The 27,371-nt window shown below is 56.7% G+C and overlaps 1 protein-coding gene across 4 annotated transcripts in view; it reads left to right on the top strand.

Annotated features, from left to right (window-relative positions):
* Positions 1-22,769, top strand: part of ACSF3 (acyl-CoA synthetase family member 3) — a 66,736-nt gene extending 43,967 nt beyond the window's left edge. For 3 of the 4 annotated variants that reach the window (XM_069793280.1, XM_069793279.1, XM_069793277.1), the window contains 3 exons: positions 18,718-18,852; positions 19,498-19,609; positions 22,488-22,769. In XM_069793280.1, the coding sequence (XP_069649381.1) occupies positions 18,718-18,852; positions 19,498-19,609; positions 22,488-22,605 (365 nt within the window). In that variant the 3' untranslated portion in view covers positions 22,606-22,769. Of the gene's footprint in view, positions 1-4,814; positions 5,410-18,717; positions 18,853-19,497; positions 19,610-22,487 lie in introns of those variants that run through there. The other variant, XM_069793278.1, reaches the window with a different exon arrangement.
* The last annotated feature ends 4,602 nt before the right edge of the window (positions 22,770-27,371 follow it).

The following is a 27,371-nucleotide window of genomic DNA, read 5'->3' as shown; positions in this document are numbered from 1 at the left end:
AGTCACAAATCTAGTTAATGCAAATTCTATTTTTAAAGAAATGATTCCTTAATTATAATGCGTTGCAGATGATGTGACTTACCGGTTTGGTAAGCCCACCGGATGAAGCGTTGGCTCCCTCCGAGGCTGGGCTGAAGGAGCTTCGTCTTGAGTCTGTCGTAGCTTAAACTCACGAGTCAGGCAGGGTGGCAGTGCTCACCTGCCTCCTCTGCCAGCAGCTTAGAACTTGGACCCACGTTCCCACAAATGAAAGAACATGAAAGGACACCCCAAAACACCACCAAGCATGCCCCAAACACAGCTCCGTGTGCTGCTTTGGGAAGGATATCCCACTGGATCTTCATGGGGCAGGAGCAGAGGCTGCAGGCACCTACCGGGCAGCCTCTCCGGTGAAGCCAGACCACCCGTGCGCTGGGCTCACGTTTCCAGCCCAGCCCTCATTTAAGAGGTGTTTCTAGAAGTAAAAACATAAAGATGGCATGGTGTAAAGTTTCCTTTATAATCTCAAAATGTTCCTTATATACACACACTTCTAACACCGTGAAGAGAGAATCCACTTTTTCTGCTTCCTGCTTTAGTATTTATTCTTTCTCTTCGGGGAGACAATATTGCCAGGTTTGCCCAATGGCTGGAAGTCTTAGGGTCATCAGGACACAGCAAAATTAAACCCTATGTTTCCTTGACTGCTTGCAAGGCTGATGTTTTCAGCAGTTCAGAGAGTGACTTGGGATTTTGGTAGCTGTAAATGAGAGCAGCTTTTGGCACAGAATTTGTTTACTCTCTACAAAGCTCTGCTCTAGTTGTATCAAACATCTTGGATGCCAATCCTTTACTCGTTTGAGAACCTCTGCTACACAGAGTCCAATTTTCAGAGGCGTGGAGCAATTGCACCCCAGCTGAGAGTTGGTGGGAACAGCAGGCACCCACATCTCCAAAATCCAGGCTGTTCCCTCTCAGCCTCTATTTGCTTTTACCTTTCAAGCTGTGCTAGGGCAGAGCTGCTTTTGCAGCTGGAAGGGAGAAGGGCTCGTTCAGGTTCTGACCGCTGGGAGTGACTCTTCCCTTCCCATCCCAGGGATTAATGCAAGGAGTCCTGGCCGGAGCTCCGGCTGGGTTATGTTGTAGAGACGTCAAGCTGGGCTCTGCAAGCCTGTCAGAAGATCTAGCAGGAGAATTGTAAGCCGGCAAGTGGGTTAAGAGGGGAAGTGGAGGATTGAGCTCAGTATGTGGTAAAGAAATGGGCTGAACAATCATCTTTCTCATGGTACTTGGCAGAGCCCGTTGGATCATTGGCAAGGCTTTCTTTCAAGTGGCTACTTACTGCTATATAAATAGCATGTCTCCTCCAGTGCAAAATTAAAAACGCCGTAGGGAAAGGTCAGTATCAAATCAGCTGAGTGAGATCCGTGAGCAGTCGTGCAGAGGACAGGACCATGGTCCTGTCGCAGGCACTGTCAAAGCATGTATTGTCTTGAGTACGGCTGGAACGGGGCCCCAGGGGTTTTCACTGGTCCGTGCTCATGGCCTGGGCACTGTGAAGACTAGTGTTTGTAGTGTCTTTACTGTCGCTGATCGCCCCATGACCACAGGGCTTTGGAAAGCCTCTTCAGCAGGAAGGATAAATGCTGCAGAGGGTTGTCTACAGCAGTGACTGAGAGGGTGGATTTACTGTACCCCAGAAGAGAGCATCAGGGTAGGAAAGGTAACGATTAAGACTGAATGTTGAAGCGATCACCCAAAATCCAAACAGCATTCAGTTTTGCAGATGCCAGACTGGCAACTCACTGCTCCAAATGAGAGTTGTGATCTATGTACAGACTGTTTGTGCTTCGCTCTTCGGTTCCTTGCCAAGCCAAGCCTGCTGCTGCCTGGCCTTATCCTGTTCAAGCTACCATGCCCAGCTCTTGGGATGGAGGTTTCACTCTGGCAACAATCTGGCAGGAGTTAAATCTGCTAGTTTGCTCACTCAGAGCTTCCATAGGAGCTTCACCTTGTAGAGGCTGAAGGAGGTTGGGGCAGAGAGCCGGAGCTGCTCGGCAGGGATGCTCAAGCAGTTGCGCTGCGGTTTTTGCGTTTGATGGTCCTGTGGGTCCATTTCCCAGCTGCCGCACACACTTGTCGTGTCCTGGTGGGCTTCTTTGCATGGCATCTCGCACCAGGAGCTTCCCCTAAAGCAGCACACAGGTGGGAAAGGCTGCTTCGCTGGCCATGGGGACGCCTGTTCTTCAAGCTTGTATGGTGATGGGGGTTATCTTCAGTCCTGACACTTGCCTGTCACCAGAGATGCCCAGCTCAAGAGGAAATTTGTTGAAAATAGGCCTTCCTTCCACCTTCGGCCATCTATCATTTTTCTGCCTTATTTTGCGTCCTCAACTTTCCCTTCCTCCTCATTTGCTGGGTTTCCCATTGCTTGAGGCACTCTGCTGGTGCCCGCACAATCTGTTTAGCTTGCTGAACGGTTTTTGGCGTTTGATTTACATAACCCAGCACAGCCGAAAGTGGAGCAGGGTCGGGGAATTGCTCAAATTGATTACAGCTCATAGGACGAGCCGGGTAACCAGTGGCCTGATTTCCTTCCTTCCTCAGCACAGGAAAGCGAGGGATCACTTTTAGCAGGCATGCTCCAAGGCCAGGCGTCATTAAGTGGTGAGGTTTGTGTTGGGTATTTTGTTGGGCTGGTAATAGTGCTTGAAGAAGAGCTGAACATCTCTGGCTTTGAGAGGCTCTTCACTTCCAACAAGAGTCCTCCCTCTGGGTTTTGCTCAAGACAATTGAGAACATATTTACTTACAACTAATGTTATTATGCTGTAAGCAAAAGTATAGGCTTCTGCATATTTAAGCAAACAATTTAAGGCAGATATCTTTCCTCCTATCCCACCGCTGCCTCTCTTAGTCAACATCCTCCCATCAGTATCTCTGTTTTATTTAATAATTTGTCTCACCAGAGACTGGGACAGGTCACAGCATGGAAAAGAAGAAGTAGTGCTCTCTTTAGCTAAGGTGTAATTGATCCCTCAGCTGTTCTGCAGAGGGCAGAAGCCAAAGCAGAGGTGTTTAGTCTTAATGTTTGTATTATTACAATTATTATTTTTAGCCGTGCACGCATGGTTACCGCGCTCTTCAAAGTTTCGCCAGCTGAGTGGCAGCCGTGTTCAGCTGGGCTGCCACACCTTGGAGCACTTACTTATTTATTAGTCTTCGAGTTTTCTTTTTCATCTCTTTGTCTGCAGGGATTTCTATAAATATTTAAATGCTAATGTGAAAAAAAACCCGTTTTTCGTTTTTACTTACCCATTTTCTTTTCTGGCTTGTCCTCTGGGCAAACCCATCTGCAGTAATTCTGGCTGTAGGCAGCGGGGGGGCTCCCTCCGCCCAGCCTACTTGTGTCATATCAGTCACCCATGAGTTCCTGCTAATGACGAGCGAACCTACAAAGTCTTGGCCGCCTGGCTTGCAGAAACGTTCAAAGGCTCGGCTGGTTTATCTGCTCTTTTCCATTAGAGGAGTATGGCACCTTTGGAGCAGGGGGTGCAGCCTGGGGAGTCTTCATCTGCCGCTTGTCCTTCGGGTCTGCGGTGTGCTTGGAGAGGCTCCTGGTCATGCTGAGCTACATGTGCAGACCGTACCCAGAACCGAGGGACAGCACCTCTGCCAAGGGCAGGCAGGACCCAGGGTGCTGCCAGTCATTGCCGAAGTCCGAGTTTTCTGTTAATCCATTTGGTGCTGGCCTCTCCTGGCTGAAAGCTGGTGCCCGGGACACTGCTGGCATATGTCGTGTGAGGGGTTCTGATGCCAGCCCAAGCCAAGGTTGGAGCAGGGACCATATGCAGCAATCCCCAAGGCCCCAAAACAATAGGATGGAGATGGGCCTTTGTATTTGCTAGCCAAAACCTGCTGGCCATTTGGGCATGCTGGGAAGCTCGTCTCGCAGGGGGTGGGAGAGGGTTTGGGATTTGGAGGGGATGCAGTGGACGATGCTTTCCGAGCTCCTCTAATGTGTCTGCAGACGAAGCTGAAGCTGCTAGCTCTGTTCATCTGTGGATTTCAGAGAGCTGCCAGCACCCCTGCCAGCCTTAAACCAGCCCTTTGCACCCTTGGGCCGAATCCTGCGTGAAGGCATGGTGCAGCAGGACAAAGTGACACAAGGGCTTCGTCTGCCCCTGCCTAAATACTGCCTTGCCTTCCCTCCTGTGCTCAGCAAAGCTCTCTGATTGAGCAAGGTCCCCCAGGAGAAAAGTCCTCTTGCGGGCAGAGGCAGGTCTGCGTGGTGGCCTGAGCCCACTCACAGCAGCCGGGTCGGGGTTGCAGAGCGGAGCGTGGAGGGGGAGATTTGCACCAAACAGGTTTCGGGACGGCGAAGGGAATATGATGTGCAAGCAGCCACGAGGGCAGACCCGGGTGCAGCATGGGGTCAGCGAGCATCATCCTGGCTTCTCACCCAGCTGTCTGAGAGGTACAATAAACTCAAAGGAACCTTTAAAAAAATACAAGTGGGAGGGGAAGGTCTCACTGATTTATCAGCCAAGACAAGGGGTAGCTGCATTCCTCATCTGTCCGGCAGCAGGTCCCTGACTCCCCCTGTCCCCTCGCTGGAAGCAGAGTGGGGGAGAGCACGGCTCAGGATTACTGGGTTGAAATCAGACTTGTCTTATCTGCAGCTTTCCCCTCCCAGGTACCTGGAGATGCTGCCAATGTTCCCGGCACCGCTCCATCTCCCTCTCCACCGATGCAACCACACAGCATGGGGAGGAGTGCCTTGTTAGCACAGCTCTTTGTGAGATGCCCTTGAGTGATTTTTTTTTTTTTTTCCAGGTGTAAATGCCAGGGGAAGCTGTACCAGTGCTTCACATTCTTTCATCTCGGCAGGGTTTTGCCCTTTCTCCCAGCGTGGCTCTGACAGCAGGCTCAGCGCTGCTGCCTGTGGAATACAAACAAACTTCCCTGTTGCAAAGCATGACAGGAATTCATTCCAGACTGGGGTTTTTTTTCTGATTTTCTTTTTCCCTTGTGCTGGATGCTTCAGGGGTCTCTGGAGAAGTTTTGAGAGTGGGGAGTCAGTTACTTAACCCCCTCTCTTCCAGGAGCAGGCAGCTCACAGCAGACCCGACAGCTCTCGCAGATGGGGAGGACTGCAAAGCAGCTTGAAGCTGCGGTGCAATTCCCATCCCCTGGCTGAGTCAGAGGAGAGGAACCGACACATTGAGATGTCTGCATCCCTCCATCTCTTAGTACCAGCCATTAGGGCAGTCGGAGGGTCTGTTCCCCGCTTGCTGAGCACACAGCGCCTGCCATTAGTGCTAATGGGAGTTAGGCACGCGCATGGAAAGGCAAGGATGCCCCTGAGCTACAAATCTACTTGGCAATTTTATTATGTAAATAAATGGTGCTTGCACATACACCTGCTGCTGCTGCTGCTCGTGGTGATGTTCATGGCAAGATACGTAAACAAACAGCGATTCCGTTCTAATAGATTTATTTCCTTTCTCGTGAGCCATTAAATTACCTCCAGATTTCACGCAGGTAGAAATCTGTAACAGCGTCGAAATCTTGCTCTGCCTCAGTGGACGGTGGCCCGCAAAGCGTGACAGCCACCTATTACTCTCAGATATGGTTTTGGGGGGAGGCATGGGAGCAACCGGTATCATCCTCGTTATATCGGTGTCTTTGGATGTCCGCACCTCCCGCCGGGGCTCCCACCACCTCCCCGTGCTGGGCTGAGCTCGGTGGCTGTGCAGCCCATGTCTGGAGGGCAAGAGGCCTCATCCAGACCCCTCGGGGCAGCTCCTTCATCTGACCAGAGGGTGAAGGGCTCTTCCCTTCCAGGGGGTTGAAGCAAGAGCTTGCTCTGGACCTTGAGGAGGCTTTGGGCTGGGGTTTGCTAGGAAACCCATCACCCCCGACCAGGCAGAGCATCAGCACCGGGGCTTGCCAGGCTCTCTTTCTGAGCTGACCTGCCTCTTCGCAACCACAGGAGCCCATCTCTGCAGCTGCTGAGCCGTTCCCCTCTCTTCTGCTCCCGGGCTCCGCTGAAGGGTTTTGACAGCAAGACGGGTAGCAGATAGGTAGGGCTGCTGCCAGCGAGAGCGTTGAGGCGCTGCGCCGGTGCTGCCGGTGCCAGGATAGCTGCTGGTTCGAGAAGTGCGGTGCCGGCACTTCTCCCAGCGGAGACCTGGTGCCAGTGGCTCGGCTGGGTCGCTGGGAAAGGCTTTTGCACTGCACCCAGGCAGCACCCGAGCAAACAGGAGCCCTGGTAGATGCTGGGGAGGGGAGATGGTTTCCTCATGAATAATTGGTGCATTATGAATATGCATGGATTTTTTTGAAGAAGTTTCAAACTCTCCCCCTCAGGAGCCTTTGATGCTTTATTAATGATTGCGGCACACACCAGCCCCTCGGTACACCACCTCAGAGCAGCCCCATGCCCCTGCAGAAGCAGCCCATTTCTTTTTGGTCGTCTTTCATGAGCCCAGGGAAGGCATTTTGCTGGTCCAAGTGACCAGGCGAGGGTAGATGGACTTGAGTAGCCCTGAAGAGTCGCTCCACTGCTGTGACAGGCTCTGGAGGCAGCAGCAAGCCGGACTTTGGGAGCTCGGCAGGACTCACCATTGCGGTCTGCGCAGGGTGGAAAAGGTGTGCAAAAGCAGAAGTTCAAGATTTCAACTTTATGCCCTGGATCAGGATTAATAGGAACTTCCTTGGGTCCTCTTGTAACTCAAAAGAGGATCCAAGAGCCTGCAGAAAGGATGAGATCAGGGGTTGGCTCTGCTTAACTTTGATACTGAGAGGCTGCCAGAGGAGCCCAGGGTTTTTCCCCCACGTTTCCCTGCTGAAGCGGTCGGGGATGTGAGGCAGCAGCAGGGGAGCAGAGGAGGAATGGAGCAAGCCTGGGAAAGCAGCCTGGTTTCAGAGAACATGTGTGCTGAGGGGCTGGGGTGGATGGGGAGCGGGGAGAGGTGACCAGCCTTTGGCAGCCCCAGCAGGAGACCTGTGTGAGCTGGGACACGCACTGCTGCACAACCGGCCTCTGCAAAGGAGCCAAAATCCAGAATTTCAGAAGTGCTAATTACTGTTAATTAGCTACAATTTGTGCTCGTAACCTCTGTTCTTAGCCAAGATGGCTGACAGCAGTGACAAACATTATTCATTTCCACGCAATAAATCAAGCTAAAGTTGCTTCTGTTATTTAGCCTATCATTTAGCATTTCATTAAATAGATATGTACACATACATCATCGTTGCCGAGGCTGTGTCAATCCCCTTCAGGAGCAAGGCTGCCTCTAATCAATCCCAGCAGCGCACCGTGCCGTGGAGAGGCTCCGGATTACCGTGTGCCAGGTTAGCATCTTGCTCAGCATCCATCAGCATTGGTAACTCATCAGCCGGTCGCACGCCCAATATTCAACCAGAGAGTTACTAGCAGCAATGGTGCCATTGCTCCTAAATGGAGATGTGGCTTGGAGAGACGAGGTCTGTCTTGGGTGGATGAGGTCAAATTCCTGAGTTGGTGGCTGACCTGCAGCCGTCTGCAAGGTTCCTGATGGAGGAAGCAAGCTTCTGCCAGGCTTTCCATCAGCTCCGGCATGGAAAAAACAGCAGCCGAGGGGCTGAGAGTACCGAGCTTGGGCTCAGAGCTGCTCTGCATCACCTTCCCTGAACCGCTTAATCCTTGCACGGCTGACAGAGGGGAGATAACGACAGGTTGTGGGAGCATTGCTGCCCCGTGCAATAGCAATAAGGTTGTAAGGGTGAAGTGCCCCACACGCTAGCACATGGTGGTGGTGGAGGGTGAGTAGCAGTGCTGTGGTTGCACTGTGTATTGGAAACGTCCCCTCTGTTTGCTGCTGGCCTCTGCTGAGCGGGAGAACGTGTTCACTTTCACGGTAGGCAGAAGTAGAGGAGAAGGTGTGGCATTAAAATGAGCCTGGAGCTACAAAGAGTAGCAAAATCTTGGCACTACAGTAAGTAATTCTGGGCACACCAGTAAGTAATTCGGGGCACACCAGTTCTCATAGCACTGAGGAACCTGTGCGGCAGCGCAGAACAGCAGCTACTGCTCTTGTGCAGCCACAGCAGCGCTGGGCTCTCCAGTCTGTGCCGAAGAGCCTGGGGGTGCTGAGCAGGGCAGAGGTGGGAGCTTTCTGCTGGAGCTCTGCCAATCCATCCAAGCGGTCCAGCCTGGAGCGGGAGCTTCCTTGCACAGGACCCCGGGGTCCTGCATCTGGACCAGGGCACCTTGGGGTTCAGCCTGGACCCTGCTTTGCTGCGGCATTTTCTTACCACGGCAGCAGTCCCACAGCACGCTCGGAGGAGGACTTTGCCTCTTGCTGCTCCAGGGCTTTTCTGGTTGGGCTGCCCAGTCCAAGGGGCTAATGAGAGCCGGTCCGATTTGCCCACGCAGCACCACGCGTTCGGTGCCCTCCCTCTCCTAGTGCCCCATAAATAAATTCCCCTAGTCCATTCTAGCACACTGTATCAATCTTGTTTAATAGACTGGAAAGCTTATTGCATGGCGGCAGGTCGCAAGGAGTGTGGAGGTGATGGATTGCGCCTTCCCGGAGTTGAGCATCGTTGATATATAATGAAATATTTATGATTTATTCCAGCTAATAAACTGGAGTGAAGTGTGTGATGTATGTGAGCAGATGGGGGATCTATTGATGCAGTTTTCATTGCGTGGGGGGAGGGAAAGGTTTATGTCCATAACGGAGACTTACCGCACAGCCTCCCGTCCCTCTGCCCGTCAAGGTACGCACTTGGCCGCAGAGAGGATGGATTATCTAATTCCTATAGACAGCCTTTAGCTCTCGCCTCCTAATCTTTTGTCCACCCCACATCTCCACCCGTGGCTTTTCTCAACCACAAGAGCCTCTGGCAGGGGGAAGAAACTGTTTCTCTGAGCGTTGGGCTTGGGGCTGGGAGCCGCGCGGGGAGCTTGTGCCCAGAGGGATGGGAAGACAGGCCGCAGGAATGTCGCTGCCATGCCACGCTCTGCAGCTTCTCCGTCCCACTGTGTCTGCATTACCTACAAAAAAATAACTTCCGTGGATTTAGGAGACCAGCGAGACACTGAACTGCCCTGGGAAGAGTGAGGAAAACTTGAAACCCCTGAAAAGAAGTGCTTGTCCATGTGAGGCGTGATGGGCACGTGGAGCTTATCGCTTCAGGAGGCTTCCAAAGCCGAAAGCTTGGTGTTCAGACCGGGAAGGAGCATTTCTGTGTTCTGCTGCTGGACTGTGTGTAACAGCCCGGGACGGACCTAATCTGCAGGCAGGAACCTGCTCCTGCCCAGCTTCTCTGGAAAAGCTGTGCCCAAAGGCAGGGGGACATGCCTGCCAGCTGTGGTCCCACAGCTGCCTTTGAGTGGGCAGGGTGGCCGTCCCCTGCATGCCCCCGTTCAGCTGTGGGCACTGGTGAAGTCTGGCCCGGGGACTTAGACTCGCTCCCGCAATGCCCCGTTCAAGCAAAGGGGGTTTGAGCCCCCAGATTTTTGCTCTGCTGTCCGAACCAGCGCGAGTATCAGGATCAGGGCTCAGGTTCTTCAGGCTGTTGGACCATTCCTGCCTGGAAAATAAATCATTGTCCTCATCACCGAGGTGTGTCTCTTTGCCAGAGGGTGAGCTCTGCCTCAGCCTGGGATGGACCAGGAGCATCAACAACGATTTTAGGGAAGCGGGAGACAGGTAAGAGTTAATCCTAGGGCAGAGCAGAGATGGATGCACAACCTCCTGCCCACTGCTCTGTGGTGTGAGCAGCAAAGAGGCCGCTTCCCATCTTCCTACCCTGCTGCTGTCCTGCCAGCTGTTCCCATTTCTGCCTAATTAGCCTCCAGATCAGCGTGCTTGGAGATCCTCAGCTGAAAGGCACTGGAGAAGGGCAAAGACTGATTATTCCGACTGCGTCCCTGCAAGCTTCCCAGGGGTCTGCCAGCTGGGAACCTGCCAGTCCCCCCGACACGGCTTGTTCGGCGAGAGCAGCAATTCTCCAGGTACAGGCAGTGCAGAGGAATGCAGGGAGGCGAGCGCCTCGCTCCATCTCTGATCTCTGGAAATGAGGGATTGTCATGCCAGGAGAGCAGCTGACAGCAAGGGATTCCTCCTGGAGTTTGGGAAAAAAAAAAAAAAACAACCAACAACAAAACAACTTAAAGGCTCCCAAAAGAGCAGGTGTCAAGCCCCGGCAGGAGCAGAGCATCAGCAGTGTCACAGCAGGGCCGGTCCTGAGCCGGGCTGGGGGCACGGCCACAGGCCAGGATCCGTGCTGTGGCAGAGGAGTGGGACCGATCACAACGCTTTTCCAGGGACCATCCAGGATGGACCGTCAACGGAGACCCTCTGGATCTGAGGGAGCTCTGCTGGCTGTCCCCTGCCATCCTGCCCCATCCACGGGCAGCACGGGGGGGTGACCGTCCCCAGGCGGGGAGCCACACGGGTCTCTTCTGTGTCCCTGCGGGTCAGTGTCTCCTGGAAAAGTGGCTGCGAGACATCCCTGCTCTCCAGCCTGGCTCTCTGAGGAGCGCTGGGCTGGGCTCTGCGTCAAGCCAAGACTTTGCAAAATCTGGAGTGGTTCATTAGCAGCAAAATGTCTAATTAATATTAGAAAGTGCTCAAACCACATTCTGCTGCTGGCAAGGAAGAGCCCACCAGCATCCCCCACACTGCTGTGGCCCTGGAGACCCAGCTTGCCTCTCTGGGCTCCTCTCCTTCACATTTTTCCACAGGCACTTCTGAAACCTGGAAAAGCCACTCCAGCAGCCAAGAAACTGTTCAGTCGAGCAGCTCCAGCCTGCTGGGTCAGCAAGCACTTTCCACCAGGAGCAAATCACTTAGCTGGTACCGTGGGAGCCCAGCCTTGCCTGAGAGCACCATTTACCGGGGCGAAGGCTGTGCCCCACGCAGGGGGATGGTTTGCAGCGTTCGATCAAGACTCTGGAGGTCCCAATGAGAGCATTAGCTGCCACCGTAGCAGGAGGGTAAAATAATCCACTTTTTGCTTCTCAACAAAACAGATTCCCTTTCAAAGGGATGTTTTGCTGTTTCTCGGTATTTTCTGCTGTGAGGCACTTGGTCTGCAAAAGCACCGTGTAATTGTAAATGGGAGGTGGCAGGGATGTTCGCAGACCCTTCTGCCGTGCTGTGCCCTGGGGAGACAGAGTCCTGAGTGTCCCCGCTCTCCTGTCCTCCAGGGACCACGTCCTCAAGCTGGACTAGGTGTGATAATACACAAAGCAGGGCTGAGGCTTTCTCTTCTGACACCACAGCTGTGCACGATGCTTCTCCTAATGCCTCCTGTGTGCTTCCAGCAAAGCGTTCGTACACTGCCTGCTTCTATCTTCATCTTTTGCAAGTACCCTTGTGAAGGTTGGACCTGGCCTGAGCCCAGGCTCTCCTCTCCACGCTGCCAGTGCCTGAGGGGGACCAAGGGAAAGGTTGTGTTTGAGGCTAGACTCAAGTCCAGGGCACTGGCATCCCTTTCCTGCTGCTTTTCCCCACTGCTGACATGCACGAATGCTGCTGTGCCAAGCATTACTAGTGCTGGATCTGCCCAGCTTCAATCCTGCGCAGCAATGCAGCCAGGGAGGTCCTGAGCGAGTCTTTCATATCGCAGCTGCAAACAGCAAAATCCACTCTGATGCTCCCGGGCCAGGCTGCGTTCGTGACATTGGTAGACTGCGTGGCTTTGGTTTGCAAACTTTGCAGCACGCGTCCTCGGGTGTCCTGCCTCCCATCTGCTGGGACGGCATGGCGAGACGCTTGGGAAACACCTGGCACATCCCTTCTGGGGAGCTTTGAACACAAAGGAATAGGTGTATAAATAATGTGGGGATGGTGAAAAACCTCCCAGAAGCCGGGAAAGGCTGTGTGACAATTTGCAAGTCAGCGTGGTGCCGCGTCGCTCTCGTGTCGTCTCGGCGTGCCGGTTTTCGGCTCACAGAGCCGCAGCTGAAGCTCATGTCGCAGTGCAACCGGCACTGTCATTGCCGCCAAGTTGGCGACACGTGTTACCAAACAATCTTTCATCTCACCGTTCTTCCAGGCATCCGAGTAACATCTGTCCCTGGTGAGCAGGGATGTCATGTCGGCAGCGGCTGCGCCGAGGGTGGGCTCCTCCTGGGGTGCAGCTCCCGTGTGCCAACCTCTCCTCAGCACCCCTTTGCAGGGCTGAGGTCTTCACTTGATGAAGCCCGGTGGGTTAGACCCATTATGAGGGCAACACTGTCACCATTCGTTGGGTTTTTCCAGCAGATCCTAAGACAGTCTGCATCTAGACTGGGCCGAAGTCACCATTCTTCATCATTTACCTGAAAAGTCTCATTTTTTCCTGCATACTTCTGCTATCTCAGAGCTTCTCCAAGCAGCTCAGCATTTCATTTCTCCAGCCAAAGTGTTCTTTTGGTCAATAGTTTGTTCAAATGTTTGCTCATGACACCTTTGATGTAGAAACATTACCGTGTTTGCCAGGAACAAGCTGACCCATGGGCGAGGGTGTCGGCACAGGAGCTCCAGGGCAGGTTTGCTCCTGGAGCTCTGCTCTTGGGAGCAAAGAGGCTCTTGTTCAGCACGTCCTGGGAAAGCAGCTCAGGCACCACATTAGTCACTGGGAGATCTTGCCGCTCAGTGAAGGAGGGGCACAAACTGAAGCCGTAGTGGCAGAATCACAAGGGCTCTTTCATCTTTGCAACAAGTATTTTGCAACTTGAAGGACCTCATTGCAGAAATCTCTAGGGTTTGAGTTTGGAAATAGGGTTTCTGTTGCAGCGTGTCTGTGTCTTGGAGTTCATTTGGGCAAGGCATGCATCTACAGTCCAGTGGCCATTGCCAAGTAACTATCTGTAGACAACCCTTCCCTCTAAATAGGTCTTACCCAAAAGCCTCATTTTTAAGACAAAGGTAGCCTGGAAATGGTCTTTTATGCCTTTCACTTAGTGGTGTGGTTCATGCCAGCCTGTTGTCTCCAAGGGCTGAGCTATGGGTCAGCACGGCATGGTGCTGGCTGAGCCAGCAGGACGATGGAGATGGCCACAGCTTGCTTTAAGGTGCTGAACAGGCAGCCCTCGGCAGCTTGATGGGGAGGCCTGGCCTGGCCACATTCCCCCCCGTCGCTGCTCAGAGCTGTGCTGCTTGAGCCAGACTGCTGCCTGTTATATACACACACACACACATTATATATATAAAAAAAGCAGGCCAGGTTGAATGAGGCTTTGGGCAACCTGGTCTAGTGGAAGGTGTCCCTGCCCATGGCAGGGGAGTTGGAACTAGGTGATCTTTAAGGTCCCTTCCAACCCAAACCATTCTGTGATTCTACATATATAGATATACAGAATTGTCTAAAACTCTGGCAAAGTGCAGCCCACCCCCAGCTCAACCGGCGCAGGAGCCTGTTCAGTATGCAGCTCAGCAGAGCCTTTAACATTTCGCAGAACAGATGCCCACTGAGCGTCTTGAAACAAATCCAAAGGTAGCGGTGACGGCTGCTGTCAGGGAAACAATAATCCCATGGCCTCGCCAGCATCAGCTGCGCCGCAGCACCGGAGCTGAGCCACGTGCGACGGAGGCTTCTGCCGCTGGCTGCTTTGTCTGATGAAAGGAGCTCGGTTGGAGGTGGCCCGGGCAAGCAGAGGCGGAGATGTGGTGTCAGAGACTGTAATCTTCTCATCAGCCAAAATCCCCTTCCCTGCACAGCTGGCTGCGAGGAAGGAAATACCGTTTCTGGCTCCGTGCTGCGGGAAGCATCTGAGCACGGGCACGGCTGTCCTGACCCTGCTGTTGCGTGCTGCTGGGGTGATTCCTGTGCTGAAGGGAGGAGGAAGGGAAAGGCTTTGGGAACAAGGATGGAGAAGTGATGGGGTGCTATTGGGGCTCACCATTCCCAAGCTGAGATTGTCTCACTGCTGCTAGCTCACGTCAGTCCTCCTGAAACCAGAGTAGGAGCGGGCAGCTTCAGAGGCAGAATGGGCACGAGGCTGGCGTAGCAGGAGGACGAGGCATATCTCCAGGCTGGCTGGGCTCCTCTCCGGCCACAGCAGCCCTGGGGCTCCCAGCCAGGCTGGACACGTGGGATGTCTGGCCTGAGGTGTCTAAAAGGCTTGCACAGGGAGGAGAGACAGTCAGGCGATAGTAAGGGCAGTTGTCCCTGTTTCATACAAGATGAGGTGGTGGTTTGGGAGCAGAATCACGCAGGTGTTGAAGCCACTGTTTGCTGAACCGCTTCCACTGTGTCCCTTCTGTCCCCACACTGATACACTGGGTGCTCCCTGGGAGCAGCCGGGAGCCATGCGCACAGCCAACTGGAAAGGAGGGTCAGCAAAAAAGTGGTTTGGAAGGTGATGTCATCTCATGGGCGGCAGACCTCTGTTCCCCACCAAGAAATCCCCCCCCCCATCGCCTCTGTTGCCCCTGCCTGCCAGGGAGGAGGTCCCCACACTGGGAAAGCATTCAGGGGCTGCTGGGTGAGGAGCACCGTGGTCTGCAGCCCGCTGGAGGTGGCTGCCTGCATCACGGAGCAGAAAAAGCCTAGGCAGCCGGCGGGGATGGAGCATGACACCGGCGGCAGCACTGTCTGCAGGGACTGGGTGGGCTTATGCACCACTGGACACAGGGACCCGCATAGGGAGCCCCGGGGAGATGGGCACAACCCTCACCACGGGCCCTCCGTGCAGGGCCAGGTTTGGAAATGATGCTCTTAGCACTGTTTAACGGCAGCATGCGGGGGAGAGCCATTAAGCAAACGACAGCATCCTTTTAACTAGTCTCCCTGGCCCAGGAAATCCCCGCTGGCCTGGGAGGCAGCGAGCACTTCGCTGTGCTGGATGTGCCGGTGCACACGCCGTCTTGATGTGCTCGGCTGGTAGCAGATGGCACAGGGCAGAGGGTAATGTGGCTGTCCTCGGCGGACGGCGGTCCCCCGGAGCGTGCTCTGTCCTGTCAGCGCGGGAAGTGACAGCAAGACCCTGATGCTCGGCTTATGGGAGAGAGGAGACGGGAAGAAAGAGACAGGGGGAAATTACAGAGCTTGTCCCAGAAGCTCACAATAATCGCAATAATAATGCTGTCCGCCCGCCACGCCGTGCCGCTGACGGGGCTGGAGGGATCCATGTGAGAAGCAGCGACGGCGTTTGTGGGGAGCACAGGGATGGAAGGTGAGCGGCGAGGAGGGGGTGTCCCCTGCCTCTCCATCCCCAACCTGAAATGACCCTTCCTCCCGGCCCTGGCTGCGTGGGGAACATCCGGGAGGGTGACAGCTAGGGGAGCGCGTCTCCAAAAAGCACATTTCGCAGTTGGCAGTGGCACTTCTCTGAGTGTGAGTGCACATCTCCACGGGCAGGAGTGAGCAGACCCTGCCAGAGCCGGGAAGGCAGGGGATGGCCGTGCAGGGATGCTGGGGATGGCCAGGCACGGGTGATGGCCACGCAGGGATGCTGGTGATGGCCGTGCAGGGGTGATGGCCATGCAGGGATGCTGGTGATGGCCATGCAGGGATGCTGGTGATGGCCGTGCAGGGGTGATGGCCATGCAGGGATGCTGGTGATGGCCATGCAGGGATGCTGGTGATGGCCGTGCAGGGATGCTGGTGATGGCCATGCAGGGGTGATGGCCGTGCAGGGATGCTGGTGATGGCCATGCAGGGGTGATGGCCGTGCAGGGATGCTGGTGATGGCCATGCAGGGATGCTCAGGCGGGCTAGCCCTCAGCCAGCCTGGTTCCAGCTGCCACCCAGCTGAGCCAGCCGGGCACAGTGCCCAGCCTAACAAGCCTGCTCCAGCACAGCACCCACATCGCCTCAGCATGGCTTGCGGGGCCGGGCTGGATACTCCACACAGTCCTGGGAGCTCAGGCTGCTGCCAGCTCAGGTATTTTGTTATAGTACAGACATGCCCTGAAATCCTGCTGCTGCAAGCGAAGCGCCGAGGCTTCCCTCGCTGGAAGTGGGATGCCGAGGTCAGGCAACGCTGGGGCTTGCGTGTGCCGCTCTGCCCCGTGCCCCGTGTATTGGGGGACGCGAGCGGGCAGAGACGAGACTGCAGTGACAGGCTCTGCCCTGGCAGTTTGCTTTGCAAACAGGCTTCAGACAAATCAGCCGTGGCTGACACCACCCCAACAGACTCAAGGGCACGCAGGGATGTAAATTCAGTCCTTGCTCATTGTAAGGAGAGATAAGGGGAGCGAGTCGTCCGGCAGGCATGGAGCTTTTCAGCTTTCACATTGGGAGACCTTGGTGCAGAGAAATCTCCTGCCCCCACCTAGGTCTGTCTCATGGACCCAACCGTCCCCGGACCTGTCCCTGGGACCGTTCTCCCCATCGCAGAGCAAGGGAAAATACAACTGTGGTAGCTTTTGTGTGTTTAAATCGTGAAGAACAACATGGGAACTGTGTGTCATTGAACCAGGTCTGAATTCCCTCTCCTCTCCCTGTCTTCTCTGTATGAATAAGCAGCTCCTGATCTCCCTGCCGAAAGCTCGTGGCTCTCCAGTCCCCCAGTGCCACGTTTTAATTAATGTTCACTCTCTGGACCTGTGTCAGTCACACATGCCACAGTGATACCAGGCGCAGAAGGTAGTTTATCACAGCAGTCATGAATTCCTTTCAACCCCGAGCAGCCAAACACCCAGAGACCCCGAGTTTAAAACTCTCCCACAACTTTAAAATATTCCAGACAGCCTTCAACATCCAGGAGAGAGCCAAGAGCCAGGCAGGCAAATACAGGAACAATTAATCATTCCCTGGCTGAACTGAGCAAGATGAGCTGCTCAGGATTTTGGCATGTGCCAGCTGAGCAGGGACACAGCTCTTTTGGGGAGCAGCCCAAATTTCAGAACTGATTCTGATATTTCATTGCTCTGACACCGTAAATCTCTGGGCGTTCACTGCCTTCGCACACACCACGTGCAAACTCCGCAGTGAGCTGGAAACGGGGTTTTGTAAAGCTGCATAGCTGGTGGACATGTCTTATGGTACCTGGGCTGTGGAGCGTGCCAGGAGCACTGCAAAACAGCACTGGGGGGGGGGGCAGAAAGACCACTGGAAAGGAGGGCAACGAGGCAGAGATGGGGTTCAGCAACGTGGATGGTGGGGTGTGCTCATCTCTGCTGGGGTGACACTGTGAGTCCCCCGGAGGAGAGAGGACCTCATCTCTGAAGGAGAGGACTGGGGTCCCCGTGGTCCCTAGCAGTGGGGAGGTTCTTCCCTAGGCCACCCAACAAAGTCCCCAGGTCTTGACACTACCAGAGCCCTCAGAGCATACTTGGCATGCTTCTTGCACAGCTTTCCCCCAAACCAGAGGTTTAGCAGGTCCTCCTGGCTCAGCGGGCTCCCAGCCGCAGGGACGCTGGGGTCCAGGACCCCAGGCTGTCCTCGTTCCCCAGATTTGGGACACACGCCTGGATGGAGGACAAGGCAAGCGAGCGTGGGAACTCCTGCAGCCCCAGCGGTGCCGGTTCACCCCGCTTTGTTGGAAGCTGCTTTTTCCCACTGCCAATCTCTGTGTCATCTCCGTGTTTGAGCTTTCCAGCCGGCAGTGAAATGAGGTCTGCGAGCGAAGCCGCAGCGGGGAGCGGGCTGGGTGTGTGGACACAATGGCAGCGCGTATCATTAAGGAGAGGATGGAGGCTGACACACGGGGGGGGAGAGCTAAGGGCCCCCCTGGTGCTGCCATCAAGGCTCTGAAATGGAAATGCGAGGTCCTCAGCCCCCCCTCGCCCACTGGTTGGCAAAGGCTCTATTAGCAGGATGTGAGTAATCATCTTAAGTAGCTATCAAAGTGCACCAGCTTGTTAAGCATTTAGCCAGGTTGTGCTGACATGACCTCTCTCCTCAATCTTCCCAGCCTCAGCGCGAGCGGCTAATTACCAGATCACACCTGCCACACGCCTTCTCCCCCTGCAGAAAGGACAGGTCGGATCCAACGTGTTGCTTGGGACAGTCTCATCTTCCTGACATCATCCCCCATCTTTTTTTATTAGTAGTAGCCATGCAGGAGTGGGGGAAAGCCCCCCACCAGGAGCAGTGGTGTTGCCAGCTGGAAGTCCCCGGAGCCAAGGCTGCTCCCAGGGATGGCACAGGGGCTGGTGGCTGCGGTCAGGGCACGCATACTGTGCTGGAGCTGCTAGGAAAGACCCGCTGTGGCTTTTGCAGGCTGCTGGAGGCAGACGTCTCATCACTGGCATGGGTGAGCGAGTGGGAGGAAGAAGAGGCTGGGGACTACGCGATGGGGGCTGAGCAGCCCTGGTGATGGCAGAGGTCCAGGAGGAGTCATGTCCTACCGGGGTGGGACAACTGAGGTCTTTGTGACTGGTGATTGCCAGGAATTCGAGGAAGGGGCTGAGCTGGAACCTGCTTGTCTTGTGGTCCATGTCGAGAGTGCGCCGGGGAACATGTCCACCTGCAGCAATGGCTCCTATTTTCATTGCTTCCATATTAAAGGTCTTCTGGATCCATAGCCTTATTCTTCCCTTTCCCTCCACAGAAAAGCAATGGCTGTCTCCTCTCGCCATGGCCCCAGGAGCAGGCTGTCACGTGGAGAAGGCTGACACGCCATCCCCGGGGTCTCTGCAGAGATGCTCATGACCATCATGCTGAGCGTGGCTCTCCCCACGTGCCAGTTCAGGGAGCCGGGCTCAGCGCCTGCCCTGGGCATCGCCCAAGCATCACATCCACGCGGCAGGAAAGGCAGAGGAGAAGCAAGGGGACAGCCTCTGATGGAGCCCGCTTTGCTTTTCAGGAGACACGGCAGCATACAAAGACGGCGTTTACTGGATCAAGGGCCGCACCTCGGTGGACATCATCAAAAACGGGGGTTTCAAAATCAGCGCTTTGGAGGTGGAGCGTCATCTGCTCGCGCACCCGCACATCACAGGTACGCTGCTCTTCCCTGGTCCCCATGCCGTGCCGAGAAGGGACGGACGGTGCGTGGGAGCCTGGCTCGAGCGACAGCCGTGGCTCAGCGGGTGCAGACGGGAGGCTGCCCGAGGGCTCTTGCCTGGAGGCTCTTTCCCAGCCTTCCCATTAGCGAGGCTGGGTCCGAGTAAAGAGCAGGCTGCGTTTAAAGCCCGCTGTTACTTGTCTCCTGGGGCTGAAGCTGTGAAGCCTGTGGCGGGGTGCCAAGTCAGCAGCAGCTCTCATCTGATTTTGGAAATGAGACTATAATTAAATCTGTCCTGCCCTTGTGCATGACCCTGTACGAGGGGATGGAAGCAGTGCCCCCGGCTCCACACCACTCCGTACATCATATTCCTCCCCGTTGACTCTAAATCACTCAAACCATGGGGCTTCCTGCCTTTTCCTTGGTGAAAAGTTCTGTTCCTGGAAATCGTGTCAGCACAAAAGTCCTGGTCTTTTCCTATACTACCATCCCACAGCATCCTCCTCTACACGCTGCTCTTCCCTGCCCACCACTGCTGCTGGCACCTACCAGCAGTGCTGAACCCCTCTTCTACCCCACCCCAACCCCAGAAATCACTCAGATTTCTTCAGGCAGAGGAGTCCTCTGCTCTCTCTGCAGATGTAGCTGTGATCGGGCCTCCGGACATGGTCTGGGGCCAGCGGGTCAGTGCCATCGTGCAGCTGCGCAAGGGTAAGATGCTCTCCGTGAAGGACCTGAAGGACTGGGCCAGGTAAGATGCCACGGGGCAGTGCACGGTGAGCGGCACGGCACGGGGAAAGCAGGCTCAAAGCCTGCAGCATCCTCATTAGGGACACGTCAGGGAGGGGGTGACTGGCAGCAACGTAGCACCTCAGGCTCTGGGGATGGAGAAAAGACCACAGCTCCAACCAGGAGGTCACCGAGCACGCGAGACAATGGAAGTAAATGGGTCTCTCACCCAAAAAATGCCTTTGATAAATGACCTGCACGGTACGGCCGTGTGGCTCTTGCCCCGCAGCCCAGCCACCGGCAGAAAGCACAGAGCAAGCACCAGAGCAGGGGAAGCTTCATGTTTTCTCAGCAGCAAGAATATTTGCTCAGCTTTTCCCTGGCGCTGCTGCAATCGCTCCTTGCTTGCCTTCCTACCTGCTGGAGGCTGGCCCAGCCCAGTCCCCAGTTAATCCCAGAGACCTTTCCCATGGGGTTTGGAGAGGGGGGAGACCCCAGAGCTCACGGACCTTGCTTGGAGTCATCGCAGTACCAATGAGCATGGCACAAAGCAGCTGCCTGCCATCCTGCAAGGTTTCGGCATGAAAACCTGCACCTCCTCGCTCAAATCGGTCAGAGAGCGGCCGAGGTTTCGGGCATCAGCCATGGGAGCGTAAGCAGGCAAGAGCCAGGAGGCAGAATCGCTGGGTTTATCGCTAATATTCCATTAGCAAAATATTTAATAGCAGATTCTTTCTTTTCCTGGCAACTCCCTCCTTCAGGCTGCGGATATTTTTGGCAAGGCTGGCGCTATTTTGTAAGCGGCAGGAGCACTTGTTTCATCAGGGGCTGCGCAGCAGCCAATTAAAGATTTCCCCTGGATTTGCAAAAATCACAGTTGGGGGACTGCGATTTAGCAAATGCAAGGAAGATGCTAGCTGGCCGGCTGCTGCTCTGATTAAACAGTTACGTAGTGGGGGAAGAGAAGCAAAGAAACCAAACCCACAGGGGTGGCTGCTGGGGCAGAGGGGCCAAGACCCTGCCAGGGTGTCCCTCCTGCTGCCACCTCTGCGCTGTGCACCCACGTTAACCCTCTGGCTGCTGGTCATCTGGGACTCCTGCTCCTCCCAGGGCAGCTCCACGGCCACCAGCAGCTTTTGCTTGTTTTTACTGATGCCCTCTCTTGCAAGCTGAGATGCCCTTTCTCAGCCAGGCTCAGCCTGTCCTGGTCGATACGGGGTCTGGTGATCTGGGCTTCTCCATCCCAGGACCCTCCCTGGCCTCAGCACAGGGCAGGAGCGATGGAGAGCAGGGAAGGGAGACCTTCACCGTGCGGTGTGATGGCTGCTCATCCCTAAGCCTCCTGGCAGGGATGTTGGTGACCCCAGCAGATCCCTTCGTCCGCCCCACACGGCTGCGCTTTGCGTGTCACCCGGGCGTTGCTCTGGGGTCCCTGTTGCAGGGCAGGGGGCTGCGCTCGGCCCCCCCACATGCTCCCCTGCCTGCCCTCCTCCCAGGGTGTTCCCCCTTCTCCCTGCACATCTCTTCCCATCGCCGTCCCCAGCTCCGTGAGCACACACGATGCTGTTCTGCCCGTGCAGAGCAAGGGCAGGCGCCCTTGAAACAAAAGCCCACGGAGGGGTCAGCTGCCCACCCGGGCTCCTCCGGGGCTGCTGCTCCCTGCCCAGCGCTTGCTCTGGGCATCGCTCCGACTCCCCCCCCCGCCTGCCTCTCCCTCTCACCCTGTCTCTCCCCTTTATTTTTTATGTCACTTACATTCGTTTGGCCCTTTTTCTCGCACTCCCTGGCAGGAGACACATGTCCCTCTTCAGAGTGATTCATTTTGCGGCTTTCGCCTCCAATCGTGCTTCCCGGCGACAGGCGCCATCCCGAGTTAGAGGCATCCATATGGCAGGGGGTGCTGGTGGCGGGTGGGGAGGGGGAGGAGGAGGAGGGCCAGGGGATGGTTGAAGGGCTCAGCAGACTTGGCATCTCGCATTAGAGTCAGTGCCAGGACGCTGCCGGAGCTGGGCACGGCCCCAGGTTGGTGACACACAGGCAGCAGAAGGCAGGAGAGCCCCCCCTCCGCGCTCTGCAAAGGGCACGAGGTCGATGCTCGGTGCTCAGACTCCCTCCCGCAGCGGGAAGAGCCCCCGTGGGCCGGAGCGCATGGCTGCGAGTCCCTGCCAAGTCACTCCTATCTCTAGTCCATGAGCAGCCCAAAACGCAGCTAGCGATGAGCCAGGTCCAGGGCGCAACCAGGGAGCACAGGCAGGAGCAAAACGGGGCCAGAGATGAGCTAGATGAGGCCAAAGTCCTCCCAGGAGAGAGGGGCAAGGACAGGGCTGGAGGCAAGCTCCGCACCTCCGAGCTGTCCCTCCACGGATGAGCTGCTGGCGGCACAGCTCCCTGCAGAGACAGGCTGGGAGCAGGCACCCCACAGCACAGCTCAGGATGGGGCTGGGGTCCAGGGCTGAGCCTAAATGGGCTCCTGGGGCATGGGGGGGGACGGGACAGGTATTGCTGCTCAGGGCTGTGGGTGCTCCCAGGACAGCTCAGCCTGTTAGAGGGGCTGCTCTCCAGCCCCCCTCTTCTGCAGCACAGAAATGCGTGACCAGTGAACGGTGCGACCACTCAGCCCCGCAGCTCTCCCGGGGTCTGCGCTGAGCCCTTAGGAGAGAGCCAGGGCATGGCCAACATTCGGCCAAAGCCACTCGCTCGCAACCAAATCCCTGCTGCCTGGAGAGCCGTGGCTGGGGCGGCTCGGTTGTACCTCACGTCAGGCTGCAGGACGCAGGGTCCTGGAGCAGATCCCCTCCAGATCTGGTGGTGTTTGTGAGGTCTCAAGATGGGCTCTGTGGGATGGAGGGGCTGGAAGCGCTGGTCTATCAGCCGTAATGGACTGTGCTCCTGCGATGCAGGGAGACCATGGCACCGTACACCATCCCGACCGAGCTGATCGTGGTGGAGGAGATCCCACGCAATCAGATGGGAAAAGTCAACAAGAAGGAGCTTCTGCAGCGCTTTTACTCAGCCTAGAGCATGGCTTCAGGCCAGGACCAGGGAGCCCAGGGCGTGTTTGGTCCTCCACCGCATCTGTTCTCCCTCTACAACACCACTGACGAGGTACCTGCAGTGATCAGCAGTGGCAAGTCTGGGCTCACTACAGTCTGGTCCATGAATAAAGTCCAGAAAAAGCAGGATTCATCCGGTGTGATCTCCTCTTTGGCTGAACTGAGCTGGACCTGCAGGGCCACCTTCCTTCTGCAGGAGCCATTCGCAGGAGGCTCGGGGCAGCCCCGGGTCTCAAAGCGAAGTGTGGGGTGAAAGCTGGAGGGTCCCGGGCCAGAACGGCCCACCGGGCAGCAGGTACACGCTGGCCAGAGTTGCTCTATTTAGCCCCATGTAGGGAGTGGGAGGCAGGTGAAAAGCCGCCACCACAAACACCTCCGCATCCACCCCAAGCTGGTCCCAGCAGCAGCTGCTCGGGATCAGACAAGCCCCACTGGCCCTCGGTGGGTCTCAGCCCCGTGATGCCAACCCACCGGAGCCGCTCCGTCCAGGTGGGAAGGGCTGGCCGGGCAGCCTGGCTCCCTCGCCTTGCCTTCGTCTGCCTCTCTGGATGCTCGTTCCCATTATAGCTCTGCCTCAGGCCACGTGCAACTCATCGCCAGATGAAATTACTCTGTAGATTAAACTCCTGTCTTCAGCCAGCTGCGGCGATGCCTGGTAATTTTGCATCCTCTCTGCCCTTTCCCACGGACTCAGTGACTTTCCCCATAGTTCGGTTTATAGAGAGGGAGAGCCCCAGAGAGCGAGTGGATCCCCTCACCGGTGGGATCCTGCTCTCCATGGGATGCCCCATAACCTGCTGTGAATCGGTTCCATCCACCTCCCTCCTCCACCAAGCGCCACCTCCCATTTCCCTGCAGAAGTGAAGAATAAATAAAAATCACAAATAAATACCAGCGGAGCTTACCAACCCAGTGCAATTCCCCCACCCAGGTGCTCCCAAGCCAGCCGGGCCTCGGCACGGAGCCATGGCAAGGGTGCCGGCACCACCGGGACAGAGCCCTGCCGCGATAACGGAGGGGGAAAGACGAGGAGAGGAAGGGGCAGGGATGGCTGCCAGGGGCTTGCAGTGACCTCAGTGTGATGGGAGAGCCATGAAGCCTTGAATAATGTGCAGCGAGCCCAGGGAGATGCGGAGGAATGGTGTGGCCAGGCAGGAGCTGGGCTCAGTTTTTGGCCGTGGCCGCGACGTGGCGAGAGGTGCGAGCCGCGGTGGGCACAAGGTCCGGCGTGGGGTGGGAGGAGAGCTGAGCAGGGTGTTGGAGGCACCGGGGAGCAGATGCAGCGTGAATTATACTGCATATGCACGCCTGTGCCTTTGTGTGTGTGTGTGCGCACGCTGACACCAGTGCCCATGTCTGAAGGTCATCGATTTCCTGGAGGACAGGCGGTATTGATAAACCTTACCTTTATAAACGGATTTTTGTCCCTGTTTGACTTCATGCATGAGCTGCCGGCCACGCAGCAGTGGGCGATGGGGATGGATAATGCCACAGAGGGAGAGGATAGCGGTCATGCCCTGCAGCTCCCTGACCAGTGAGGTCCATCCCAGTGTGGGAACAGTGCACTGGGAAGGCAGTGGGATGCTGGTCCGGTCCTGCCTGGTGCCAAGGGGGTGACAGGGAGCCCCAGATTTCCCTGCCAGCCGATGGGACCCTGGGAGCACCAGGGAGGGCAAGAGGAATCGGGAGCACAAGTAATTACATCAAATACCTTTGTTAGGGTCAGTGGAGCCCCAAACATTTGGGGGGACAATTAGTGAAGGTGGAGAGGACATGGAGGGGACAGCTGGCAGACACGTGGCACTGGGCAGAGGGAGCAGGGATGGGACTGGGACAAGAGAGGGGATGGGAAATAGGGGAAGGAGGTATGGATGGGGACAGGCTTCCTCCGCTGCAGCCCCTCCATCCCACCTCACCCTCCCCACACGGACAGGTCCAGCCATGCACCCGCTCTGACCATCCCTGCACCCTGCCCATGGCAGCATCTCCCAGGGCAGTGCCAGCACCTGGATTTCGGTACTTCAGGCTCAGAAGGCGTTGGGACGGGGCTCCCCAGGGACACGCAGAGCTCACGCAGCCACTTCTCACCATCCCGCACCCGGCGGGCACAACGCTCTGGCACACAGATGCACCAGCACGGCGCCCGGCTTGCCCCCTCGCCGCGGCGTGCAGAGCCGAGCACCAGCGGCTCTCACCGGTCTGCAGGAGGGACCGAGCCGATCCTTTGTTAAAACATCAACGATGCAGTAAATTTTTTAACTTACCAAATAGATCAATATCAAATTATCATGTCTCACATTCATAACTCTTAAGCAAGCAACAATGGAGAGAGACAAGGTCACTGGAGAATAAATAGCAGCAAAAGCTCTTAATGATCTATCATTCTCGACAACCTCAGGCACCCAGCACCAGCCCGGTGACAAGATCATTAATAAAACTCTGCAGGAACGCTATCGATCGCTTTGATGGATGATCACAGGTAGCAAATACTGTAAAACACCTGGTTGTCACACACTAAAATGAGTAGTTTGACTCACACCTCGGCGCGGGGACCCGGCTGCGACTCTGACGGCTTTCCTCCTCGGTGGTGGTTTTCGCAGGGAGGGTGGTCAGCGGCGCAGCCTTGGGGTGCCCGTGGCCGCGGCTGCAGCCCCCAGTTTGGTGCTGCCATCCATGCCCCAAGCCTCCCACCTCTGCTCCCCCACCACTATTCATCCCTATAGATAGGACCTGTTAATTAAAAGCCTTGTTAAAGCACCTGGTTATGGTGCTCCAGAGCCCAGGCTGGGAGCTGAGCCGGCTGAAGATGGGTTTTGCTGACCCAGTGCCACTGGATGAACCTGGAGACCTGCTCCATTCCCTTACCGCTGGATGCAGCCCTGGCCACCAGCACAGCCCGGACCTCAGGGGTGGAGGGGTGTCCCCAAGGCCATGGGCTCTGCTCCCCCCACACTGCATCCATCAGGGGCGTGGAGGGGGGCTGTGTGCATCCCCCCCCGCCCTGGCTCCAGGCACTTCGCTTGCAAGCCACGTCCGCATTGACGGTCTGATCATATGTACACAACCATTCAATTACCCCGTAATGGCTACAGGCTATTAAGCCATCAATCTCCTTCATTAAGGCCTGCCAGGCCCGTCCCCAGCATCGCGCAATAAAACCATTAAAACAACAACAACAACCCAAAGTAGCATCTTTAATGCGGCGGCCGTAACACCGGCCCCAGTGCCGATGCCGCCGTCCTGTAGCATCTCCCGCCTCGCTGCAGCGTCCCCCTGCCCGCAGCCCACCCAGGGACCTTCTCGCCCTGAGCAAGGTATCGCCTTGCTGGGGTGTCCCCAGGGAGCTGGGGGCTGCCTACACCTCTGTGCCCCCCCCCCAGCTGCTCCCAGCAGCTCGCCCCTGTCCTGGGCTCGGCGGGCGGCTCGGCACGCCGGGACCTGCTCTCATGCTTTATGGCTGACATTATCTTTTATTGCCATATAAAAACCGAAGCTCCAGTGGCTTTATGGCTGCTGCGCCGGCGTTTGGCACCTCACTGCTCGGCTCTGCGCTCCTGGCTGCTCACTCTCCCCGTCACTGGGCATGGCGGGGACAGGGCACTGCCCAGACCCCCAGTGCCTGCACTGGGGCCACGACTGCTCCCACTGCACCCTCATTAGGGATGTGACTGGTCCTGACACCCACGGTGGGGGCACAACTGGTCCCAACACCTGCAGCTCTCATACTGGCTTCGGGAGATCAGAGGATGGCGGCTGGGAGGGGGGGACCTGGCCCCTCTAAAATAGGGTGACCCCTTCTCCGACCTGGCACGGCAAGGAGGGGGGTCGTAGGCCTGGGCTAGCACTGTTCGGACCCAGAATCTGTGGGACCCCACATCCCTGCACCCCAGTGGGAGCCCCTGTTTGCAGAAGGAGAGGGGCAGGGGGTGGCAGTGCAGGGCCAGAGGTCGGGGGGGTGGGCGTCCTGCTGCCGTGCTGCAGCCAGAGCCGTGCCATGGGCACCAGGCAGCTCCCATGGCCGGCAGCACCGGCACCACGAGCCAGGACTGGCGCCTTGTCAGAGCCTGTCACGTCTGTGTCCCCCCCCGCGCCCCCCACGCCGTGGTGCCGGTGGCAGGGAACATCTGCTCGGCCGCCCCGCTGCCACGGCGCGTTAGGGTCAGGGGCAGCCGCCAGGACCCCCGGCCAGCGCCGCCCGGGCAGCTCCTCGCCGTGACATTGATGCAGGGTGACAGGGTGAGTGGGGCGGACGGATGGGATCGGACAGACAGACGGGCAAGTGAGCGCCGCTGCCCACGCCAGGGCCCAGCCGCGCCACGGGTCACCGGTGCCCGACGCTCACCCACTCGTGTCGTGGCTCCGTGTCCGTGGGGACACCGAGACCCCTGCCACCACCGCTCAGCTGCTGGGGATGGACAGAAGACGTCCTGCACCCCGTGTCCCGCATCCCGTGTCCCTTTTCCCACGCCTCGTGGCCTACCTCCCCCCACCATGTCAGTGCCCCACGCCACGCACCCCCCTCCAAACGATGCCCCGCACCAAGATGGCACCAAGGGCACTTATTGCCAAGAAGGGGAGGGATGCTGGCCGGGCAGGGGTGCCCACGTCAGGGACGTGGTGATGCCACCAGTGTCACCGAAACGCCGCACCTTCCCTTGCCAGGCCCAGGGATCGCTTCCCCGGGAGGATGAGGAAGATCCCCGGCCCCCCCTTCACCCTGCCCGGGGAGGT

Source organism: Haliaeetus albicilla, chromosome 10 (genome assembly GCF_947461875.1).
Source record: "Haliaeetus albicilla chromosome 10, bHalAlb1.1, whole genome shotgun sequence".
Lineage (NCBI taxonomy): Eukaryota > Metazoa > Chordata > Aves > Accipitriformes > Accipitridae > Haliaeetus > Haliaeetus albicilla.
The sequence above is the reverse complement of the archived record's forward strand: the minus strand, read 5'-3'. Positions and strand labels throughout refer to the sequence as shown.